Source organism: Oryctolagus cuniculus, chromosome 16, assembly GCF_964237555.1.
Source record: "Oryctolagus cuniculus chromosome 16, mOryCun1.1, whole genome shotgun sequence".
NCBI lineage: Eukaryota > Metazoa > Chordata > Mammalia > Lagomorpha > Leporidae > Oryctolagus > Oryctolagus cuniculus.
Window position 1 is genome coordinate 5,707,370 of NC_091447.1, and position 20,363 is coordinate 5,727,732.

Sequence of the window (20,363 nt, forward strand, 5' to 3'; positions counted from 1 at the left end):
TCTCCTAATCATGATTCAAGAATACCTATAATTCCTTATTTTTACTAAGTGCTCTGAAGATTGAAATTAATGGGTTACAGGTCTTATCTTTTAAGTAGCATTAAATAATATCTTAGAATTAATAAGTTAGGAAAAAGTCTGGAACAATATAGTGAAGAGTTATTTAACTGCCTATGAAATGTTCTGGATTTCCAAATACTTCCCCAAATGATGAAAATTTGATATCATTTTTGAAATTTAAAAACTCTTTGACTCATAGGTAGCCAGGAACTTATCTGTCATTGTGAGATGCTGATCATGTCATCATATAGCTCAATGTTAGAAATATTTTGTGAATTTTGAATTCTATTAAGTGATGATTTATTTTTTCCAGATAAGTCACCATGCAGGCAGCACTTACTTATTACACATGTTTTTCAGCATATGTTGCAAGTTTATTTTAATGCTGAAGAGGCACATTATGATCAAAGCAGAATTCTGCCCAATTTAAACTGTTCCAAGCTATTTTCATACATTCACTCATGTAATACTGTAAGATTTACATTAAAATGAGTGCTTGTCTACAATTAAGCGATTCAGTCAACATTAAAAAAAGGTGCAAATGTGTGCAACGTGAAAAAAAATCAACAGATGTGCGAATAATCTCTGCTTGGGGCCAGTATCGAAAAGAACAGTAGTCAAAAAAGCATCTCATTTGTTTATTTGTTCTATCCTCCTAGGGTTTTTCTACACCTAAGTTAGAGGACCCATCCACACACACACACACACACTGACACAGGGCTCTCCCTTATGATGATAATTTGATTAACCAACAATAAATCAGGCTAAGGAACAAATAATAAAGTCCAAAATTAACAGTGGAACTGAAGGATGGATACGTATTTTGAGTTCAATCTTCTACTCCTCTGCTCTGATAAGGAATAAATTCTAAGACAGCGGTGATTTACCCTTCTTAAGAAGTACCTATGTATAAACCAGAATACATGGTATCAAGGTACTGAAATGAAAATTGGTAGTCAGGACACAGTAGCAAAAAGAACAGGTTAATGAACGGTGTGCCTACATCTGTGCAAGATGTGTGGTGAGCAATGTCAGGGGTCACTGTTCACAAGCTCGTCTCAGTGAGTGCAGTCTCCTGAACTACCCTGAACACATCCTGTACAACCGCACCCCAGGGCCCTGGAGACAACACCGGGCTGCAGGCGCCATGAGGAAGCTCGCTCACAGGAACACCTGAGATCAAACGCTTCGTCCAGCTCCTCTCGGTTTCCATCAAGTGTATTTTGGTGGCTGTTGGAAGGATGTCCAGTCTTCATCTCCTTCAGTAGGTGTGGGGTACAAGAAAGCTTGAGCTGATTGACGGCCTCTAACATTTGGACAATCTGAAGCTGCTTCCTTAGGCACTTAAGTGTTCTCTCCTCCAGTGAGTTGTAGGACATTTATCTTAACTAAGCTGTCTTAACCGAGCTGCCCTGTGTCGTGTATTTGAGGAAGTATGCAACTGGAAATGGCACTCACCAACAAGCTCATTCCTACATAGAGGGGGAATGAGTTGATGCAAGCATTGTTGAAAATATTGTCATTTAATATTATTTTTCAACATAATTAACCTTGTGGAAATTATAGGTCTATAATATTACTATTGAATTACATAATGGCATAATGACACAAAGAGAGATGGAGAGAAAGACATATTCCATGCGCTGGTTCACCTCTCAAGTGCCTGCAACAATCAGGGCTGTGCTGAAATCAGGAGTCAGGAATGTCATCTGGGTCTCCCACATGGGTGGCAGGGGCCCAAGCACTTAGGCCATCTTCCTCTGCCTTCCCAGGCACATTAGCAGGGAGCTGGATCAGAAGCAGAACAGCCAGGACTAAAACTGGCACTCCTACATGGAAAGCCAGTGTCGCAAGCTTAACCTGAGCCAGCACCACACTCACCCTGTCCACAGTTTCACCATGCTCTGCTGCTGTAGATGAAACTTTGATGTATGGACATTTATACACGAGGGATTCATGTTCAAGTTTGATTCACAGATATTCACATGTTCAAATTTGTTATCACAGAAGAGCCCCTGCTCTTCTGAGTTGTTGCTCATCTTCCCCACACAGTTCTTCACGTAGCCTGGGTGAGCCACCTTCTGTGTCTACAGATACATTTTAGTGACAAAATGATTCACACTGTCTCCAGATGAGTCACTGACCTGACGTGGATCCAGTAGATGAGACTACCTCTCCAACTGCTGAGGTCACCCGTGGTTTATGGTTTTTATGGTTTGCCGAGGAGTTAATATGCCTTTGACTTCTAAGGGTCTTCATTGCCTATCTGCCCAAGAGGAATTGGAGGTTCAAGTTCCTATTCAACCAGGCAGGAGGAAGTGTAGGGTGTTCCTGGAGCTTTACAAAATAGCCAAGTCCCATCACTATATTGATAGGGCAATAATTATTTTACACACCCACACACAGAATGTGAAAATTAGTGTCATGGGCATGGGAGGGCATTTATGCTCATGTAGATCAATTCAAGAAGAGTAAGAAATACATTACTACATTTACAGAGTTTATTTCCTAGCAATTTTTTGGATATGAGGGACTGCAGGATGCATTTTTATTGGAAAATGCTGTAAGTACATGAATAAGCTTTCATTGTGTGTGGACATGTCTATGTAAATCCACAACATTAGGTGTTCAAGAAACATATTCTAAAATTCCTTTTAATAACTTCACTCTTCCTCCGTGTTTCTATTATTCCATACTATCATGAAATTCCATCTCTGATATTTTAAAGGACAATTTCTTCTCTAAAGATTATATCACAGCCAGGAAAACTGGAAAACAGACTCTCTCATTCTCTGTCATCTTGCCACTGTTATGTTAAAAAAATAAAAAGCTTGCATTCTGAGTGGGCAATGAGTCCAGTGTTCAAGACATACAAGTCCGCTTTGGAGTGCTCAGATTTGACTTCTGGCTTCAGTTCCTGACTCCAGCTTCCTGATAAGGAGACTGTGGGAAACAACAGTGATGGCTCAAGTCATTGGCTCTTGCCTCTCAGGTGGGATAACTGGATTGACTTTCTGGCTCCTAGTTTTAACCTGTGCCCAATCAGGAGGTTGAGTGCATTTGGGAGTGAATCAAAGGATGAGAGCTTGCTCTCTCTCTCTCTCTTTCCCTCCCCCTATTCTATTTATCCCCATAACTCTCAAAGAAAAAAAAATGTGTTCTGAAGCCATATATACATAAGAATGTGGAGATTTGATTAGATTCAACCTGGGTTCTGCCCCTCAGGATGCATTCACATTTCTTCCCAATGAGGACTGTGGGGAGCAACTCGGACTAGACTAAGTTACTGGAATTAAGACTTATTCTATGCATCTGCTCTCCCACAATATGACGCTGGGAGAGGAGTAAACAACTTCTACACAGCTGCCTCTCACCAATTTGATTGACTGAGCTGCAGGAGCTGATCTTGCTCCTGATTGGAGGAGAGCAGCATACTCGGCGTGTGGGTAGCAGAGTTGGGATTGGTGGAAGAGGACTATAAAGGAGGAGAGAGACAACATGCACCAGGAACATCTAAGGGGAACATCCGGATGACATCTGAGCAGCCCCCGAGAGAGCCGGCCGGCGGTGTGCCGCTCCCCCGCGGAAGTGGGGAAAGTGGCAGGGGGAGCTGCCCTTCCACGGAGGTGGAAGGATCGGCAGCCAACCCGGGGAGGGCCGAGCAGACAAAAGAACAGCGCAGGGTCCTGTGTCGTTCCTCCGCGAAGAGGGGGAGCCACAGAGGACATCCTTCCTCCTCCTCCTCCTCCCCCTCAGGACTCTTCCAGCGAGTGAGCTGTAGTTCTGCACGGTCCTTGGCAGCCACCCACAGTAACTGCCTCCTCTCCCTGATCCATCAGAATCTGTCACCTAACCTCCTAAACCCTCCAGTTCCTTGGGGGCATCTCACATCATATGTTTGGGAGTGGGATTCGTAAGTTGTTGGCCACAGGGCACTTGGCTCACATCATGCTGTGTTGCAGTGGATGCCTGCAATTTGAAGCTATCAACATGTGTGATCTTGAGACTACTTCTAAGATTAGAGGATCTGGAACTTTGGCCCAACTTGTGCTCTTGCAGACTCCTTGCTTTTATACACAGCACATCCTTTCAAATTCACCCAAGTCCCTACCCTAGAGGTTCCACTCCTGGTCCCACTAGATGTTTGTGATCTGTCTTCTGAACTGGGATTCCCAGGCCACAATGTGGGAAATTGTCTGACACATACAGGAAGTAGAGATATACTATGACCTGCTGTAACTGGTTGATCCTCCACCTGCGGCTCCAGCATCCCATATGGGCGCCGGTTCTGGTCCTGGTTGCTCCTCTTCCAGTCCAGCTCTCTGCTGTGACCCGGGAAGGCAGTGGAGGATGGCCCAAGTGCTTGGGCCCTGCACCTGCATGGGAGACCAGGAGGAAGCACCTGGCTCCTGGCTTTGGATCGGCGCAGTGCCAGCTGTTGTGGCCATTTGGGGGAATGAACCAACAGAAGGAAGACCTTTCTCTCTGTTTCTCTCTCTCACTGTCTGTAACTCTACCTGTCAAATAAATAAATAAAAATCTTAAAAAAAAAGAAATTTAGTTTACTTACAGGCAAAGTAGAAATAATGCCATATATCTTGATTTCCCCATCTGATGATCTCAAATATCAAATCAAATAAAATATGCTAAAAATTGGTAAATTTTAAGACACAAGCCAACTGTAAAGTGGGTAAATTCATTTAATGTTGCGATTACTTCGGTGGAAGATGAGTGAGCTGGATTGTGGACAGGTAAACAAATCGTAGATAGAATGGTAGTAACCACAACTCCTCTCAGTAACCAGCAAATATGCAGTGAACGGAAAAACAGATACTGTATAGGAAACAAAAGCATGAGGGTAAAAATGTGAGATGGAGTTTGCAGTTTCTGGGAAAAAAAAAAACTTTTAATTAACCTTCTTTCTTAATGATATTGTTAGTTGAAGATGTGCATTGTGTTTTCTTGCTATCTGATGCATGTTAAATAAACCATGCTATGTTTCAGGAATAGAATTCTGCCTTCAAAGGAGAGCAGTTCTTGCTCCTGCCTCCTTGGGAGCCCCTGTTATTAGTGTGCGATTTATCAGCCTGGGGTCCACCACTGTGTGACCCAGGAGCACCTGGCCCATCCCGTGTGGTTCACCAGCATGGCTCCCAGCATGGTGGCATCTGCTACCTCATGCTATAGGCTCTGCAAGTCAGGTGCACCTATGAAAGATGCTAGAGCCTGGAGTGTACTGGCTTGAAGAAACCATTAGGAGCAGGAACAAAGAGAGACATCTTGTTCTCCGAGGGGGAATGTCGGGGGTCCTAGGGGCAACACCCTGGGTGCAACAGCATCTCACTCGTGTGCAGAAGCAACCACAGCAAGGTTCCCTGTGAAGTCAGGGACGCGCTCCGTGAGACACTCTGAGCTGTGTGGCTTTCAACCTCATTCTCTGACCTTGAGAGAGATGATGAGGCTACTCATCACCAACACAGTTGGCGTGTGATTGGATCCTGTCACTGACATGCAAATTCCAGACTGAGTCATGTGTCAGAGTAAAGCTGTCATTTTCATCCTGAGGTGGCAAATTTTTAGCTCTGCCTCTTTACTGTACTTAGGAACAAGGGTAGGGAACAGAGATGTCAGTTATCAATGTGGGGTGAAAAATGAGAAAGAAATGGGTTCTGATATCATGTTTTAAAAATGCACTAAATACTTTTAAATGGATAACTTCAAAGCTTAAATATAACTCATCAACGTAATTTCTCATGTGACCCTCGACTCTTTCTACGAAATTTCATTTGTAAAGCTCTAGTATATGATCTTTGCAGGAAGGCTTGAGAGTGGTTGAACGTGCAAGCTTTATAAGCAAGTTCTGGGCTAAGACTGTTGCCTTGTAAATTATTAATTGTGTGATATTGAAAAAAGTGCTGCATCATTGCTATTATCTGTCCCTTCATCTGTAAAATGAAATAAATACATAGGGAGATAGTACATTCAGCCCTGGTTGGCATAGGCAACAGCCTAACTAGCTGCTGTTACTACCATTAACAATAAGAACCTTCAGTTGAACTTGAACAACAAGCCAGGGATGGAACAGGAAGAGAGGCACTGTCACTCACAATTCCTGAACTGCTGGAGGAGGTACCACATCCAGAGACTTTAAAAACTCCAAGAGAACAAAGCCGAATCTAAGGTAGTTAAGTACTTTCTATCTCCTACTCATGTTTGAAGAAGGAAGCAAGAAGGCTTAATGGAAGTTCAACTTTCGCCTCCAAGAGGTCATCTTCTTTTATTTGGATATGCAAGAAATGGTCAGACAGCCCCAATCTCCCATTCCTTGTAGGCCTTCTCTTTCCCTCCTTCTTCTAAGTTATAGACTGCTGCTTCTTTGTGCCTACGTGTACTTCGATGCTGGTAGTTCTGTACAGAGTAGTGTTCACAATGACAACTGTGGCACCCATTTTACAATATCTGAAGAAGCTAGCTTTCATGGGCTCTTTCTTTCACGTTTGTGCATTCTACCCTATCTCTTCATTTTTGGGGTACTGGAGTCAAAGGTAGCCTCTGCAGCTGGCTAGATTCTCCTACTATTCACTGGAAGTGCTACTAGCGCTTGCTTATTCTTGTCCTACTTCTCAAAGAGTTGTTAGAAATAAACAAAAAGACATGAATAGCCACCTGGGTAGGGCTGGTTTATTTTTTCAACTATCTTTTTTTCTTCACTTCTTTCTTCTTCCTTTTGAATTCTCCTCTTCATAAGTGGATGGCCTCTTGACATCCTATATATTGAATGCAATAATTTACCAAATTACTGGAATAATGCTGATATTTATATAATGTATATAGTGTTCCAGTTTCCTATGTGAGACACAGGTCCCAAACAACACAATTATAGCTATATGCTGGATGGGAAATAAGAAACCAATGTACACTGAAAGCATGAGTGAAAATCTGAGTAACTATTACTGCCTATAAACAAAAATTCCAAACTTAAATCACTATTCATTAATTTTTAAAATGCATCTCGTGTTTAAACATTTATTTGCTTCAAATCAATAATGAAAGGCAGGTTCGTTTTCCCTCAACCAAAATTAGGCAGCATTGAAATTTCTTTACATAGAGAGACACACATGACAAAATTAGGTATTTGGGAAGATACAGATATGGCCTGCTACTTTAAAAACAAGATCAAAACATCTCGATGCCCTTTGCTCACTTCAGCAGGACAGCAACTGCACATGACTGTTCTCTGCAGTAATGATCTTGCCTTGCCAAAGGTTTTCTTATCTTATATTCAGGAGGTCATAGGCAGTCTTCGGCTGCACAGAGCTTCACTTCTACTAATTTAAAAAGGGGACTTCAGAGTTCACATTCAGCAAAATCACCTCTTGAGAGGTAAGCAGAGCTGATCTCCCATTTGAAGAAACAAAATGACCTATTGATATAATCTCTTCACTATTAAGAAATAAAGAAAGCTTTGAAACAGAAATTGATAAACTATCACACTTACACAGACATTTACTTTTCTTCCACATTCTGGTAACATTGTTGTAGGGGATTTGTGGGGAGCTCTGGTATTGTGATTTTTGGCATTATCATCATCATTTTGTTCAACTACTCGGAGAACTGAAAAGGTTATTTGCCCTGTGGCTGTCTTTCTTCTTCTTTTTTTAGATGTTGAACATTCATTGAAAAGAATGAATGAAATCTGGTTGGAGATGCAGGTGCACTAATAAATGGGTGGGCTCTGGATTACAGTATTTATGCATGCTGTGGCAAAGCTGAACAGAAACCTAAATGTTATCCACAAAAAGTGGTGCAACAAGAACATCTGTGTTGGGGGGTGGGACTGAACTGGCATGGCAAACACCTCCAGTGCCAGGTGCAAAGGACATTTCAATACAGCTTGAGTGGTCTTGACGGTTAGCATCTGCCTTCATCAGATTAAGCTCCTATGCGTCTGGTCCACCACCAACCATTAGAGCATTTACGTGCTACATCTGGTGATGCAAAGGCCAAGCAAGAAGCAGCAACGCCTCTGAGACAGGGGGCAAATGTCTGACTCTAACTCAACACAAAGGCGAGCAGGAATTCTTTTCTAGTCCACGGGCGGCCAGCCAACTCTACAAGACTGATTAGCAGATAGCACCAGCATGCTGGCTGCATGGTCCTTTCGCTTTCGTTGCACATCTAGGTGCATAATCTGGAGGCATTTAACTCTGCAGTTTAAAATCCTGTTTCTAAATAACCTTGCCAGGAACATAACAGGGTTTTTTTGTGTTGCCAGAATCATCACAGAACGTTCATGTGCCTTGGCTCCATCCAAAGTCTCAACATACATCTGATTTTCAGAATGAATCTGTGTGGAAGAATGAGACTGGTGGAGATTACCCGCCTCTTAATCCGCAAAACACCAAGCTTGCCATGGACAACAGCTGGTCCTACACAGAGGTTACACCCCTCCCTATATCTTCAAACCTTGCTCACCCTGAGAGATGCTCACTCCACTTACTGCAGAAAAACTCAAGTCTCCATATATACATTGCCCTGGTGATCCCCCATCTCAGGGTCCCCACAGACCAGTGTCGCTCCCCCTCTTCGTGGAGGAGCAACACAGGACCCTGCGCTGTTCTTTCTGTCTGCTCGGCCCTCCCCGGGTTTGCTGCTGGTTCTTCCCGGGTTGGCTACTATCCCTTCCACCTCCGTGGAAGGGCAGTTCCCCCTGGCCACATTCCCCACTTCCGCAGGGGAGCGGCACTCCGCCGGCCGGCTCGTCTCGGGGGGCTGCACAGGTGTTCCTTCAGCTAGATGTTCCCCATAGATGTTCCCGGTGCATGCCGTCTCTCTCCTCCTTTATAGTCCTCCTCCGCCAATCCCAACTCGGCTGCCCACACGCCGAGTACGCTGCTCTCCTCCAATCAGGAGCAAGTCCTACAGTTAATTGGTTGAACTGGAGGCAGCTGTGCGGAAGCTGTTTACTTCTCTCCCAGCGCCATATTGTGGGAGAGCAGATGCACAGAATAAGTCCTAATTCCAGTAACAGTCTAGTCCGAGCTGCTCCCCACAGATCCCCCTTTCTTTTTATTTTTTTGGCGTTGATACGCGCCTGTCTTCGGTGTCCCGCAGCACACACTCTGCTCTACTTGCTAGAGTTGCCACAGGCTCTTACAAGTCCTATCCATCAGGCAAACCGAATCCGGGTCCTCTCTTCGCCATGTTGTGAGGAGGTTTTTAGGCGCTGATGCGTGCCTGTGTTCGGTGCCCTGCAGCGCATGCTCTGCTCTGCCTGCAGGGGACTTACAAGACCTATCAGGCAAACCGAATCCAAGCCTTCTCATTGCCTTATTGTGGGGGAGACTTATTAGTGTTGGTTCGTGCCTATCTTCGGTGACCTGCAGCTCATAAGCTGCTAGCTGCCCGCAGGTGCTCATCGCCTCACTTGATTAGGCAGACCGAATCCAAGCCTTCTAATTGGCATGTTGAGGGGAGGCCTTATTTTTCTCTATTTCTCTATCTCCGGGCATTCCTATCTCTCCCATTTTACTTCTATCTGCCAACATTCCCATTTCTCTCACTCCACTTCCAAACTTCTGTTTCTCTTATCCCCGCAGCTTCCCGCTCTCATTCCATTTCTAAACTTCTGTTTTCTCTTATCCCCGCGGCTTCCCGGCGCCTCGCCCTGCCGGCAGCTTCACGGCTCCGCGCAGCTTCCCGGCGCCTCGCCCCGCCAGCGGGCTCTGCCCCGAGGCTGCTTCTCCGCGCCTCGCCGGCTCTGAGCCGCTTCAGCCCGCGCCTCATCTGCGCGGCTTCCCGGCTTTGCGCGGCTTGGCTTCGCGCTCCGCGGTCTCCACGCCCTTCGCGTCCGCACCACGGCCTACGCCAGCCCCGTTCCCTATCTATTCACGCCCCGTGCTCTCTGCACGCGGCGGCTTCCGCGAGTAACACAGCATAGCTCACGTGTCCGCCACTAGCATTCAATCTAAGTTCCCCGGGCTAGCCTGGCGAATTCAACCCAGCGTACGTCTCCGCCCCACGGTTTGGCTTCCCGTCCTTTGCTCCCCGGGCTAACCAGACGGATCCCAACCAGGCTCACGTTTCAGCTTCTGGTTTCAACTTTTCGCCCCCTATTCCCGGGCTAACTTGAGAACCCCAAAGTGGCTTTCGTTTCCGCCTTGGCCTGCCCCCCGCGGCTTCAATTTCCCTAACATTTTTCTCTACCCGGTATGTTTCCTTAAGTTTTCTTCCAACAATACTCCTCCCTCATTTCTCCTGGCCTCTCCCCACAGTCCGCATCCAAGTCTGTTTGTTCTAGCTTTCACTTTCGCTTTTGACCTTAGAGATTTCTCCCAGCTTCCCCCCGTAGTCCGTATCTGAGTCTATGCCTAGGCTGTTTGTTCTAGCTTTCACTTTCGCTTTCGACCTTAGAGATTTCTCCCAGCTTCCCCCCGTAGTCCGTATCCGAGTCTATGCCTAGGCTTTCAACAGCTTCCTCCGGCACCTCTTTCGTCCGGCTTTTCCCTAGGCTGTTTGCTAGTCTCTCTCTCCGATATTTTCCTGCTTCTTCCCGTTTCTTCCCTCTTAAGTTTGCTATCCGACCTAGGTTTCCTAATCCGAGTCATTTCTTCCCTCCTAAGTTTCATATTCGTCCTAAGTTTCCTATCCGAGTCACGGCACCATTATGTCGCTCCCCCTCTTCGTGGAGGAGCAACACAGGACCCTGCGCTGTTCTTTCTGTCTGCTCGGCCCTCCCCGGGTTTGCTGCTGGTTCTTCCCGGGTTGGCTACTATCCCTTCCACCTCCGTGGAAGGGCAGTTCCCCCTGGCCACATTCCCCACTTCCGCAGGGGAGCGGCACTCCGCCGGCCGGCTCGTCTCGGGGGGCTGCACAGGTGTTCCTTCAGCTAGATGTTCCCCATAGATGTTCCCGGTGCATGCCGTCTCTCTCCTCCTTTATAGTCCTCCTCCGCCAATCCCAACTCGGCTGCCCACACGCCGAGTACGCTGCTCTCCTCCAATCAGGAGCAAGTCCTACAGTTAATTGGTTGAACTGGAGGCAGCTGTGCGGAAGCTGTTTACTTCTCTCCCAGCGCCATATTGTGGGAGAGCAGATGCACAGAATAAGTCCTAATTCCAGTAACAGTCTAGTCCGAGCTGCTCCCCACAACCAGGCACACCCTTCTCTCCTCCTCTCCCCTTTTCTACTTCTTACAACAGATGTGTCACACCTCTTTCATTACATTTAAAATACTTTTTAAAATGGACTCATCTGTCTTTTTATTTTTATTTTTTGACAGGCAGAGTGGACAGTGAGAGAGAGAGAGACAGAAAGAAAGGTCTTCCTTTTGCCGTTGGTTCACCCTCCAATGGCTGCTGCGGCTGGCGCACTGCGCTGATCTGATGGCAGGAGCCAGGTGCTTCTCCTGGTCTCCCATGGGGTGCAGGGCCCAAGCACTTGGGCCATCCTCCACTGCACTCCCTGGCCACAGCAGAGAGCTGGCCTGGAAGAGGGCAGTCCGGTGCCCCGACCAGGACTAGAACCCGGTGTGCCGGCGCCACAAGGCGGAGGATTAGCCTAGTGAGCCACGGCGCTGGCCCTCATCTGTCTTTATAGGGATACCCACTTCCTCCTGTGTAATACGCACATTAGCCCAGACTTTTCTCCCTCTCTGTTTTACCTTTGCTATCTGAGTTCTAATCCATATAGGATTCTCTCCTTGTAAGAAAGCCATGATGGATGCTGTCACACTCCTTTTCCACGATCAAACATCTTTACAGGTTTCTTGCTTCATTTGCCTTCCACTCACCTCCCAAACCACTTGGCTCGTTTCCCCAGCATTTCGCTGAGTGTTTTCATAGTGATTTCATGAGGCATGTGCCTCTGTGCTGCTAAAATCAAAGGCCATCATCACAGGAACAGGTGTTCCTGTAGTTTCTGACCGCATGCCTGTCCTTCATTCCTGTGCTTTTTGTTTGATTTTCCTTGTATCTCTGGGCACTGGTTCTGAGTCCTCTTGCCTTCCTCCTTGCAGTCTATTTAACAGCCAGAGCATGGAGTTGGCAGGACTTTCGCCTGGGCTATTTGTTCACTCTCCTCTTTCCTTAGAAATTCTCAGTCACCCACATGGCTCTAAGGATCGCCATTTTGCAGATGACCTACACTTCTTAATCTCCAGGCTAGGCTAGACTTTTTCCTAGACAGCAAAATGCACATCAGACTTCTCATTTGAAATCTGAAGTTGAGCGACTCGTGAACATTTCCTAGCTGATATTTCTGAAACTAACTTTTCACTCCCATCCTCACCCCCGAATACCTGTTTCTTTGCCAAAGTTTCTAGTTCTTCTAAATTTCAATACCATCCACCCAACTGAGTATGCTGGATGAATTAAGTCATTTTTGACACCTTCCTTCTTCACTTTCCAAATCTATCAATTATTAAGTCTTGCCAGTTAACTAGAAAATTAAAATAATTCAAGACTCTGTATTTTATAGGGCAGGGCAACAGTATGCCTAATATTTGGTCATCTTTCTTTAGTCAGACATAATACTAACTTAGGAAGTGAATCCATTCAAAGTTTTTGGGTGGTTTTATAGGTACTTATATATGCAGCAATTCAATTTTTTTTTTTTTGACAGGCAGAGTGGACAGTGAGAGAGAGAGACAGAGAGAAAGGTCTTCCTTTGCCGTTGGTTCACCCTCCAATGGCCGCCGCAGCTGGCGCGCTGTGGCTGGCGCACAGCGCTGATTCAATGGCAGGAGCCAGGTACTTATCCTGGTCTCCCATGGGGTGCAGGGCCCAAGCACTTGGGCCATCCTCCACTGCACTCCCTGGCCACAGCAGAGAGCTGGCCTGAAAGAGGGGCAACCGGACAGAATCCGGCGCCCCGACCGGGACTAGAACCCAGTGTGCCGGCACCACAAGGCGGAGGATTAGCCTAGTGAGCCACGGCGCCGGCCCAGCAATTCAATTTGAAATACACATTAATTTTCCATGTCAATTTTTATCCAAAAGAAAGTTACCATGCTTTGTGGTTTTATTTATTCATACAAAAACAAGTCCTGGAGAGCTATATTTGAGTCATTTTAATCAATGCCCAAATACCACAGTATAAGCTTTCCCATGGTCGCATTTTCTTCTGATTAGTGTTAGGCTTTCTCGGTCTTTCTGAGACAATGTTGTGATGAGTATCTGCATACGGCATTCCATGGATGAGTGTTTCTCAGGTTGGAGAAATACAGATGCAAAAGATATAGGCGGGTTCCATTCCCAGTGGTGCTGGGAGGAGATGCTCCATGGATTGGTCACATTTCTGCAGGCCTGGCAAGCAAAGCATCGTCTGCTTTTGTTCGGCGCTGACGTAGGAGAAACAGCCAGGGAAGATTCTGTGTTTCCTTCCAGGGTGAAGGCAGGCAGGCTCACGTGCACTGTCCAGCTTGTGAGCACCTCCATTGAACCTTTTTGTTCTTCTCCTCTAAGAAAAGCCACTGTGTGGCCAAGTATTAGCTGCCCTCTTTCTGTCACCCTGGTTGAATTGAGGCTAAGGATACTGGTGCAAAAATGCTGATATTCTGGCTTTTGCTATGGCTGTGTGTAATAAGCTGGTCTTATCTCTGATCAAAGGATTCATGCATTCCACCAGCTTTTGTGAAACTGTGGCAGTGACAACACAGCTTTTCCTCTGCTCATGAGCGTGTTAATGACATTGGCTTCCCTACATTACACCCAGTGATGGAGAGTAGCACTTTTTTCTTTTTGGTTTCCAATAAAAGAGGAGAAAAGACGGTATGTCATCATTTTAGTTTTCTTTTTTCCCTTGCCCTCTCTCCCTTTTTCTCTCTTACTATTTGTACCTTCTCAAGCCTTCCGCACACTTTCTCACCCTTGTTCGTCCTTGATGCCACCATTCTAGTGCAAAGTAACTGTGACAGTAACTTCTGAGCTGTGGGGCTCCACATCTCTGTGGTCTCCCCCAGACAGAGATCTGATCACAAAGCATCCCTGAGTAACCACACTTACAAGGGAACTGCAAAAAGTTCATGGAAAGTGCAGCCAGAGGGTAAGTTCATTTTGGTGCAAGAAAATTGAAGCCAATGCATAGTTTCTTCCCAGTATGCATTCTCATGAACTTTTTTGGAAGACCCTTCATAGATTTTCTGTCTTTAGGATAGAAGCCCAAACCTCCCTGGACCTGGATCATCTTGTCTCTGCTCAGCATTTCAGGTCTATTTATTGGCACTCTTGTCTTCAGTGTTTTTTGTTTTTGTTTTTTTTTTGGGGGGGGGCAGGCAGAGTTAGACAATGAGAGAGAGAGAGACAGAAAGAAAGGTCTTCCTTTTTACATTGGTTCACCCCTCAAGTGGCCGCTACAGCTGGCGCGTTGAGCCGATCCAAAGCCAGGAGCCAGGCTCCTCCCCATTATCTCCCAAGCGGGTACAGGGCCCAACGACCTGGGCCATCCTCCACTGCACTCCCGGGCCACAGCAGAGGGCTGCCCTGGAAGAGGGGCAACCGGGACAGAATCCGGCGCCCCGACCGGGACTAGAACCCGGTGTGCTGGCACCGCAAGGCGGAGGATTAGCCTAGTGAGCTGCGGCGCCGGCCGCCTTCAGTTTTCTACAGCAAATACAGCTTTCACTTTTTTGATGATGTCATACCCATTCCTGTTTGGGGACAATTTATCACTTATGAAATCAACTTCCATGTGCTTTATCTTAAATTCCTATTTTTATAACAAAGAAATTTATTATTATTTCATTTTTTTGCAATTAAGAAGCTAAACATATATTTCAGTGGAAAATTTCAATTAAAAAAAAAAGCACAGGAAGAAAATGCACAGAAACGTCCTGTGGCGGCTCCTTTGCGAAGGATGAGTCTTTGCCATTTGAGTTATTCTGCTCTTTCATGCTCTTCCTTTCTCTGCAACAAACACATTGTGTTCTATTTTTTTTTTTTTTGACAGGCAGAGTGGACAGTGAGAGAGAGAGACAGAGAGAAAGGTCTTCCTTTGCCATTGGTTCACCCTCCAATGGCCGACGCGGCCAGCGCGCTGCGGCCGGCGCACCGTGCTGATCCGATGGCAGGAGCCAGGTGCTTCTCCTGGTCTCCCATGGGGTGCAGGGCCCAAGCACCTGGGCCATCCTCCACTGCACTCCCTGGCCACAGCAGAGGGCTGGCCTGGAAGAGGGGCAACCGGGACAGAATCTGGCGCCCCTACTGGGACTAGAACCCGGTGTGCCAGCGCCGCAAGGCGGAGGATTAGCCTAGTGAGCCGCGGCACCGGCCTGTGTTCTATTCTTTAGACAATATTTTCTTTTTTAAAAAAAGATTTATTTATTTGAAAGAGTTACAGAGAGAGGAGAGCCAGAGAGAAAGAGAGAGAGAGAGAGAGAGAGAGAGAGAGAGAGAGAGAGGTCTTCCATCTGCTGCTTCACTCTCCAATTGGCTGCAATGTCCGGAGCTGTGCCTATCTGAAGCCAGGAGCTTTTTCTGGGTCTCCCACGCGGGTGCAGGGGCCTAAGGACTTGGGCCATCTTCCACTGCTTTCCCAGGCCATAGCAGAGAGCTGGATCCGAAGTGGAGCAGCTGGGTCTCGAATTGGCGCCCATTTGGGATGCCAGCGCTGCAGGCAGCGGCTTTACCCACTATGCCACAGCGCAGGCCCTAGGCAATATTTTCTTAAAATGTTGTTTTTTGGGGATCTCTTTCCTCTTCTCTATTCCATGATTACTGTAAAACAAGCCGTGGAATTTCAAACGCAGCAACAGATTCTACCCACGAAAAAGGAGCACGGTTTCAAAACCGTCAAGACGAAGATGAAATTCCTGGGCAGCTCTTTGTCCCCATTAACATCAGATCAGTGGGATCTAAGGTAATGAACGGAGAGGAAATTCTCATGACTGCTTCAGGGAGTCTCGACTCACACAGTGGCGTCCCTGCCTCTGGCACCTTAACGTGCAGCCGCCACTACTCAGCTCTAGTGCAAGCAGCTCCTGCCTACAGGAAGAAACCGGAAGGGGACGCTGTCCATCCGAGGGTGGAGTCTGGAGAGAAACATGGCCCCTTCGTGGCTGGAAGAAGCCCTAACAGTACCCAGGCGGAAAAGCAGGAAGAATATGGCAAGCAAAGGAAATAGCAGCAGTTGGGCCAGACCTGAAATCAGTAGGACAACTAAGCATGTGTGTCAAGGGGGTTGATGACAGACCTGGGAGAAAACTCACGCCTCAAGGCCCATTTTCTCAAGGGTAACGCACAGATCGAGTATTTAAGGCGCCTCACCAAGTGCAGGGCCCACGGGAAGCATGAGTGTCTTCTACCTCTTTCATGCACATCCCTTCCAAATTACGTTCAAGTCTAAGGCATCCAAATGAGCTCTGAATAACAATAAGGATAGCGATAATAGCAACAATAATAATTACTATCTTTTTTAAAAAGTGTATTGTTTATTTATTTGAAAGGCAGAGCTACAGAGAGTCAGAGGCAGAGAGAGAGAGAGAGAGAGAGAGAGAGAGAGAGAGAGAGGTCTTCCATCTGCTGGTTCATTCCCCAAATAGCCACAATGGCCAGAGCTGGGCCGATCTGAAGCTAGCAGCCAGGAGCTTCTTCTGGGTCTCCAACGCAGGTGCAGTGGCCCAAGGACTGCTTTCCCAGGCCATAGCAGAGAGCTGGATCGGAAATGGAGCATCCAGGACTCGAACCCACGCCCATATGGGATGCCTGCACTGCAGGCAGCAGCTTTAACTGCTAGGACACAGCGCTGGCTCCAATAATTACTAATATTTTAATCAGCAGCTTAACCCATTGTGCCACAACGCTCACTCTGGTTTAAACATTCTTATAAGCACAAATTACAGAGTAGAAAATCTGGTTATCCAAGTACAAATGGTGAGTTAGCACTTTTGTGAATGAGTGTGTGTATTTGTGAGTGGGAAGGAAGATATGTGTATTCAAAAAGCTGCTTAAAAGATTTATAGCAATGCATTGGTGATATTCATCTTTAGAAAGAGTGATTTTTTCGTTTTTGCACAATTGACTATGATCTCTGTTTTGTCAGTATTTATGATAATGTTTTGTAAGAAAATCATAAAGGCTGGCGCCGCGGCTCAATAGGCTAATCCTCCACCTAGAGGCGCTGGCACACCAGGTTCTAGTCCCGGTCGGGGCGCCGGATTCTGTCCCAGTTGCCCCTCTTCCAGGCCAGCTCTCTGCTGTGGCCAGGGAGTGCAGTGGAGGATGGCCCGAGTGCTTGGGCCCTGCACCCCATGGGAGACCAGGAAAAGCACCTGGCTCCTGGCTCCTGCCTTCGGATCAGTGCAGTGCGCCGGCCGCAGCACGCCAGCTGTGGCGGCCATTGGACCAATGGCAAAAGGAAGACCTTTCTCTCTGTCTCTCTCTCTCACTGTCCACTCTGCCTGTCAAAAAAACTCATAAAATGTGTTTATTTAAAAAGTTCTTCTAAACCTTTAATTGAGTTTTCTATTGCATCTCACACACTGAATGATGCATTGAGGAAAATCACTTCCCTCTTACAGCCCTGCACTCACATCAAATGCCAAGAAAGGGCCAGAAGACCTAAAAATACTGTTTGGATGTTCAGTTTTTAAAAATGACAATAGTTGAGTTTTATTAATAAATAATATTACCAGTAACCATTTCCATAATTATGAAAAGTTGTCCACTAATTTTTCTCTACCTTTAATTGTATTGGATGTCTGACTTTTTTGCTTACTTCCTTGTTACATGGACTTGTATCTAGCTGGAAAATCTCTGAATCAAGACCTCCACCTGCAATCTCTTTGCTTTCGCTTTTCCCACTTTCATTACCTTAAAGGGAGAAAAACATCACAAGTATTCTTGGTTGTTAATCTGGTTCACCATTCTAAACTACTGCAAAGCTCTGAGACCATTGTCAGCTTCTGAAGTGATTAATTATACCAAGTTTGTATAAAAGTCTGTGGTGATCAAGTTGAAAATGCCAAAAGACCTATTTAGAACAGAAATCTAGAAGACAAGAGCAGACTTCAAGAACAATGAAAAGGGGCTGGTATTGTGGCACAGTGGATTAAGCTGCCATCTGCACCACTAGCATCCCACATGGGCACCTGGTTTGAGTGCTGGTTCCTCCACTTCTGATCCAGCTCCCTGCTAATGACCTGAAAAACAGCAGAAGCTGTTCCAAGTCCTTGGGCCCTTGTACCCATGAGGGACACCTGAAAGAAGCTCCTGGCTCCTGATCTTGGCTATATTTGGGGAGTGGACCAGCAGATGGAGAATCAATCTCTCAATCTCTCTCTCTCTCTCCCTCTTCTCTCTCTCTCTCTCTCTCTAACTGTTGTAAGTAAATAAATATATTTTTTAAAAAAACAAAAACAAAAATGAAAAGCAGGGTCCAGCATCATGGTGCACCAGATTAAGCTGTTGCCCACAAAACCTGAATTCCATGTGGGGCCCAGTTCTTGTCCCGGCTACTCCACTGCTGATCCAGTTCCATGATAATAGCCTGGGAAAAGCAGTGGAAGATGGTTCAAGTGTGTGTGGGCTCTGCTGCCCATGTGGGAAACATGGAAGAAGCTCCTGGCTCCTGGATTGGATCTGGTCCAGCAAAGGCCACTGCAGCCATTCGGGGAGTGAACCATCAGACAGAAGACCTCTATCTTTCAAAAAATTAAATAAATAAACCTTTAAAAAATGAAAAGCAAGAGAGGTGCATTTGGAACAAGAAAATTACATTATCACACATGAAGACCTGGAACCATATGTTCCAAAAGAGCTCAAACTTTCTATTCCCTTTTTCCCTCACTGGGAAGTCACTCTGGGTTTGACATGTGGGTTGGTCCTTGACAAAATAATGCTCTACCCAAGCCAGTTGACCCTCTGCCTTTATCTTTTCTTTGTCACTGTCATTTTCTCTTTTCCCTTTGTTTGTTCCTTGACATCTAGGAGATGATAACTCCATGGCATCTGAACCCATGGTCCTACTCAAGACTGTAGATTAATTAACATTGTGAATAAATTCCAGGTCATCCTAACTTTGAGTGTTGAATCTGTCTCCTCTCAGGATACTCTACAAAAGCAAATGTTAGATTTCATTTGGCTTTACAATAAACTATTTTATTTGGTAGAGTTGATTCATATAAATACACAGACCCACTTAATATACAGAGCTTTGTGTTTACATGTCTTCAGAGTTCACATCACACAGAATTTGAGTAAAATTAGTAATAACTTTAGATATGAGGATCTTCCAATATTAATGGATTCAAAATAGAGGACAGAAAAGGAAAGTACTAGTTTGTTCAGAGGAAATGCAGAAGGAATTCAAGATCTTTTCCAAATACATAATAAATCTAATCCCTAGCTTAACTTAGCCATGGCTCTTGAAGTCATATTTATAAGGTCACAGTTTTACAAAGAGTTCTAAATGTGGATCAAGATTACTGTATTTATCTCAACACTGAAGCCTCTCGCAAAAGTGCTTAATAGTTAAATAAAAATCCCACTCTAATAAAAAAAATAAAACTGGTGAAAACCACAATGATGTTTGCTCAACCTCTTAGGTGAATTTGTTGGTGGTCTCAGATGTCTGCCAACAATAGCTCCTTTGTGTTGTGAGCTGACCAGGGGCCAAGTGGCTAATGGGAATGGAGACCTGATCTGTTTCAGAAGTGGCTCGTCCCCACGTCCAGTGAGAGGTGGTTTGAAGGAGGAACAGGAGAAGCTGATCCTGCTCTTGTCCATTTATGGACATTCTAAACTAAAGTTCTGCGTTGTATCCTTTGAGAAAGAAGCTGAACTATCATTCCTGGCACAGAGATTTTTAAACAGCTTATTGAAATATAATTCATATATCAAAAAAAAATTCACCCACTTAAAGTGTGAAACACATTTTTTAGTATATTCAGAGACATGTGCAAAAATCACCATTTTAGAACATTTTCATTGTCACCTCAGAAAAGAAGCTGTAAGGGTGGGCGTTGGGTGCAGTGGTTTAAGATACTGCTGGCAATACATGCATTCCATATGGGAGTGCCTGGGTTTGGGTCCTGATTCTGCTCTTGACAGTAGATTTCTGTCAATGCATACTCTAGGAGGCAGCAGAAGATAGCTCAAGTGGTTGGGTCTTTGTCATTTATGAAGGAAGCCATTTTTCTGACTTTGCCTCTGCCCAGCTGTGGTGTATCTGTGGCCAAAATTTGTGTAATGAATCAGTGGATGAAAGTTGTCTCTCTGTCTCTCCATCTCTGTATTTTTGCCTTTGAAATAAATGAAAAATAAATGTACCTTTGAAAAGAAACTCTGGGAATCATAGATACTGCTCCT

The 20,363-nt window shown here is 45.6% G+C and overlaps 1 protein-coding gene across 14 annotated transcripts in view; it reads right to left on the reverse strand.

Moving 5' to 3' along the window:
- Window positions 1-20,363, reverse strand: part of DGKB (diacylglycerol kinase beta) — a 773,939-nt gene that overhangs the window by 54,720 nt on the left and 698,856 nt on the right. The window contains exons 24-25 of one of the 14 annotated variants that reach the window (XR_011382945.1): window positions 6,727-6,827; window positions 4,759-4,893 (exon numbers count right to left, since the gene is read on the reverse strand). The exons of 12 other annotated variants lie outside the window; for them this stretch is intronic. Coding sequence is in view for 1 of the 2 variants with exons in the window: in XM_070059389.1 (XP_069915490.1) it covers window positions 4,757-4,893 (137 nt within the window). In the remaining variant the exon portion in view is untranslated. Of the gene's footprint in view, window positions 1-4,728; window positions 4,894-6,726; window positions 6,828-20,363 lie in introns of those variants that run through there. One more of the 14 variants, XM_070059389.1, reaches the window with a different exon arrangement.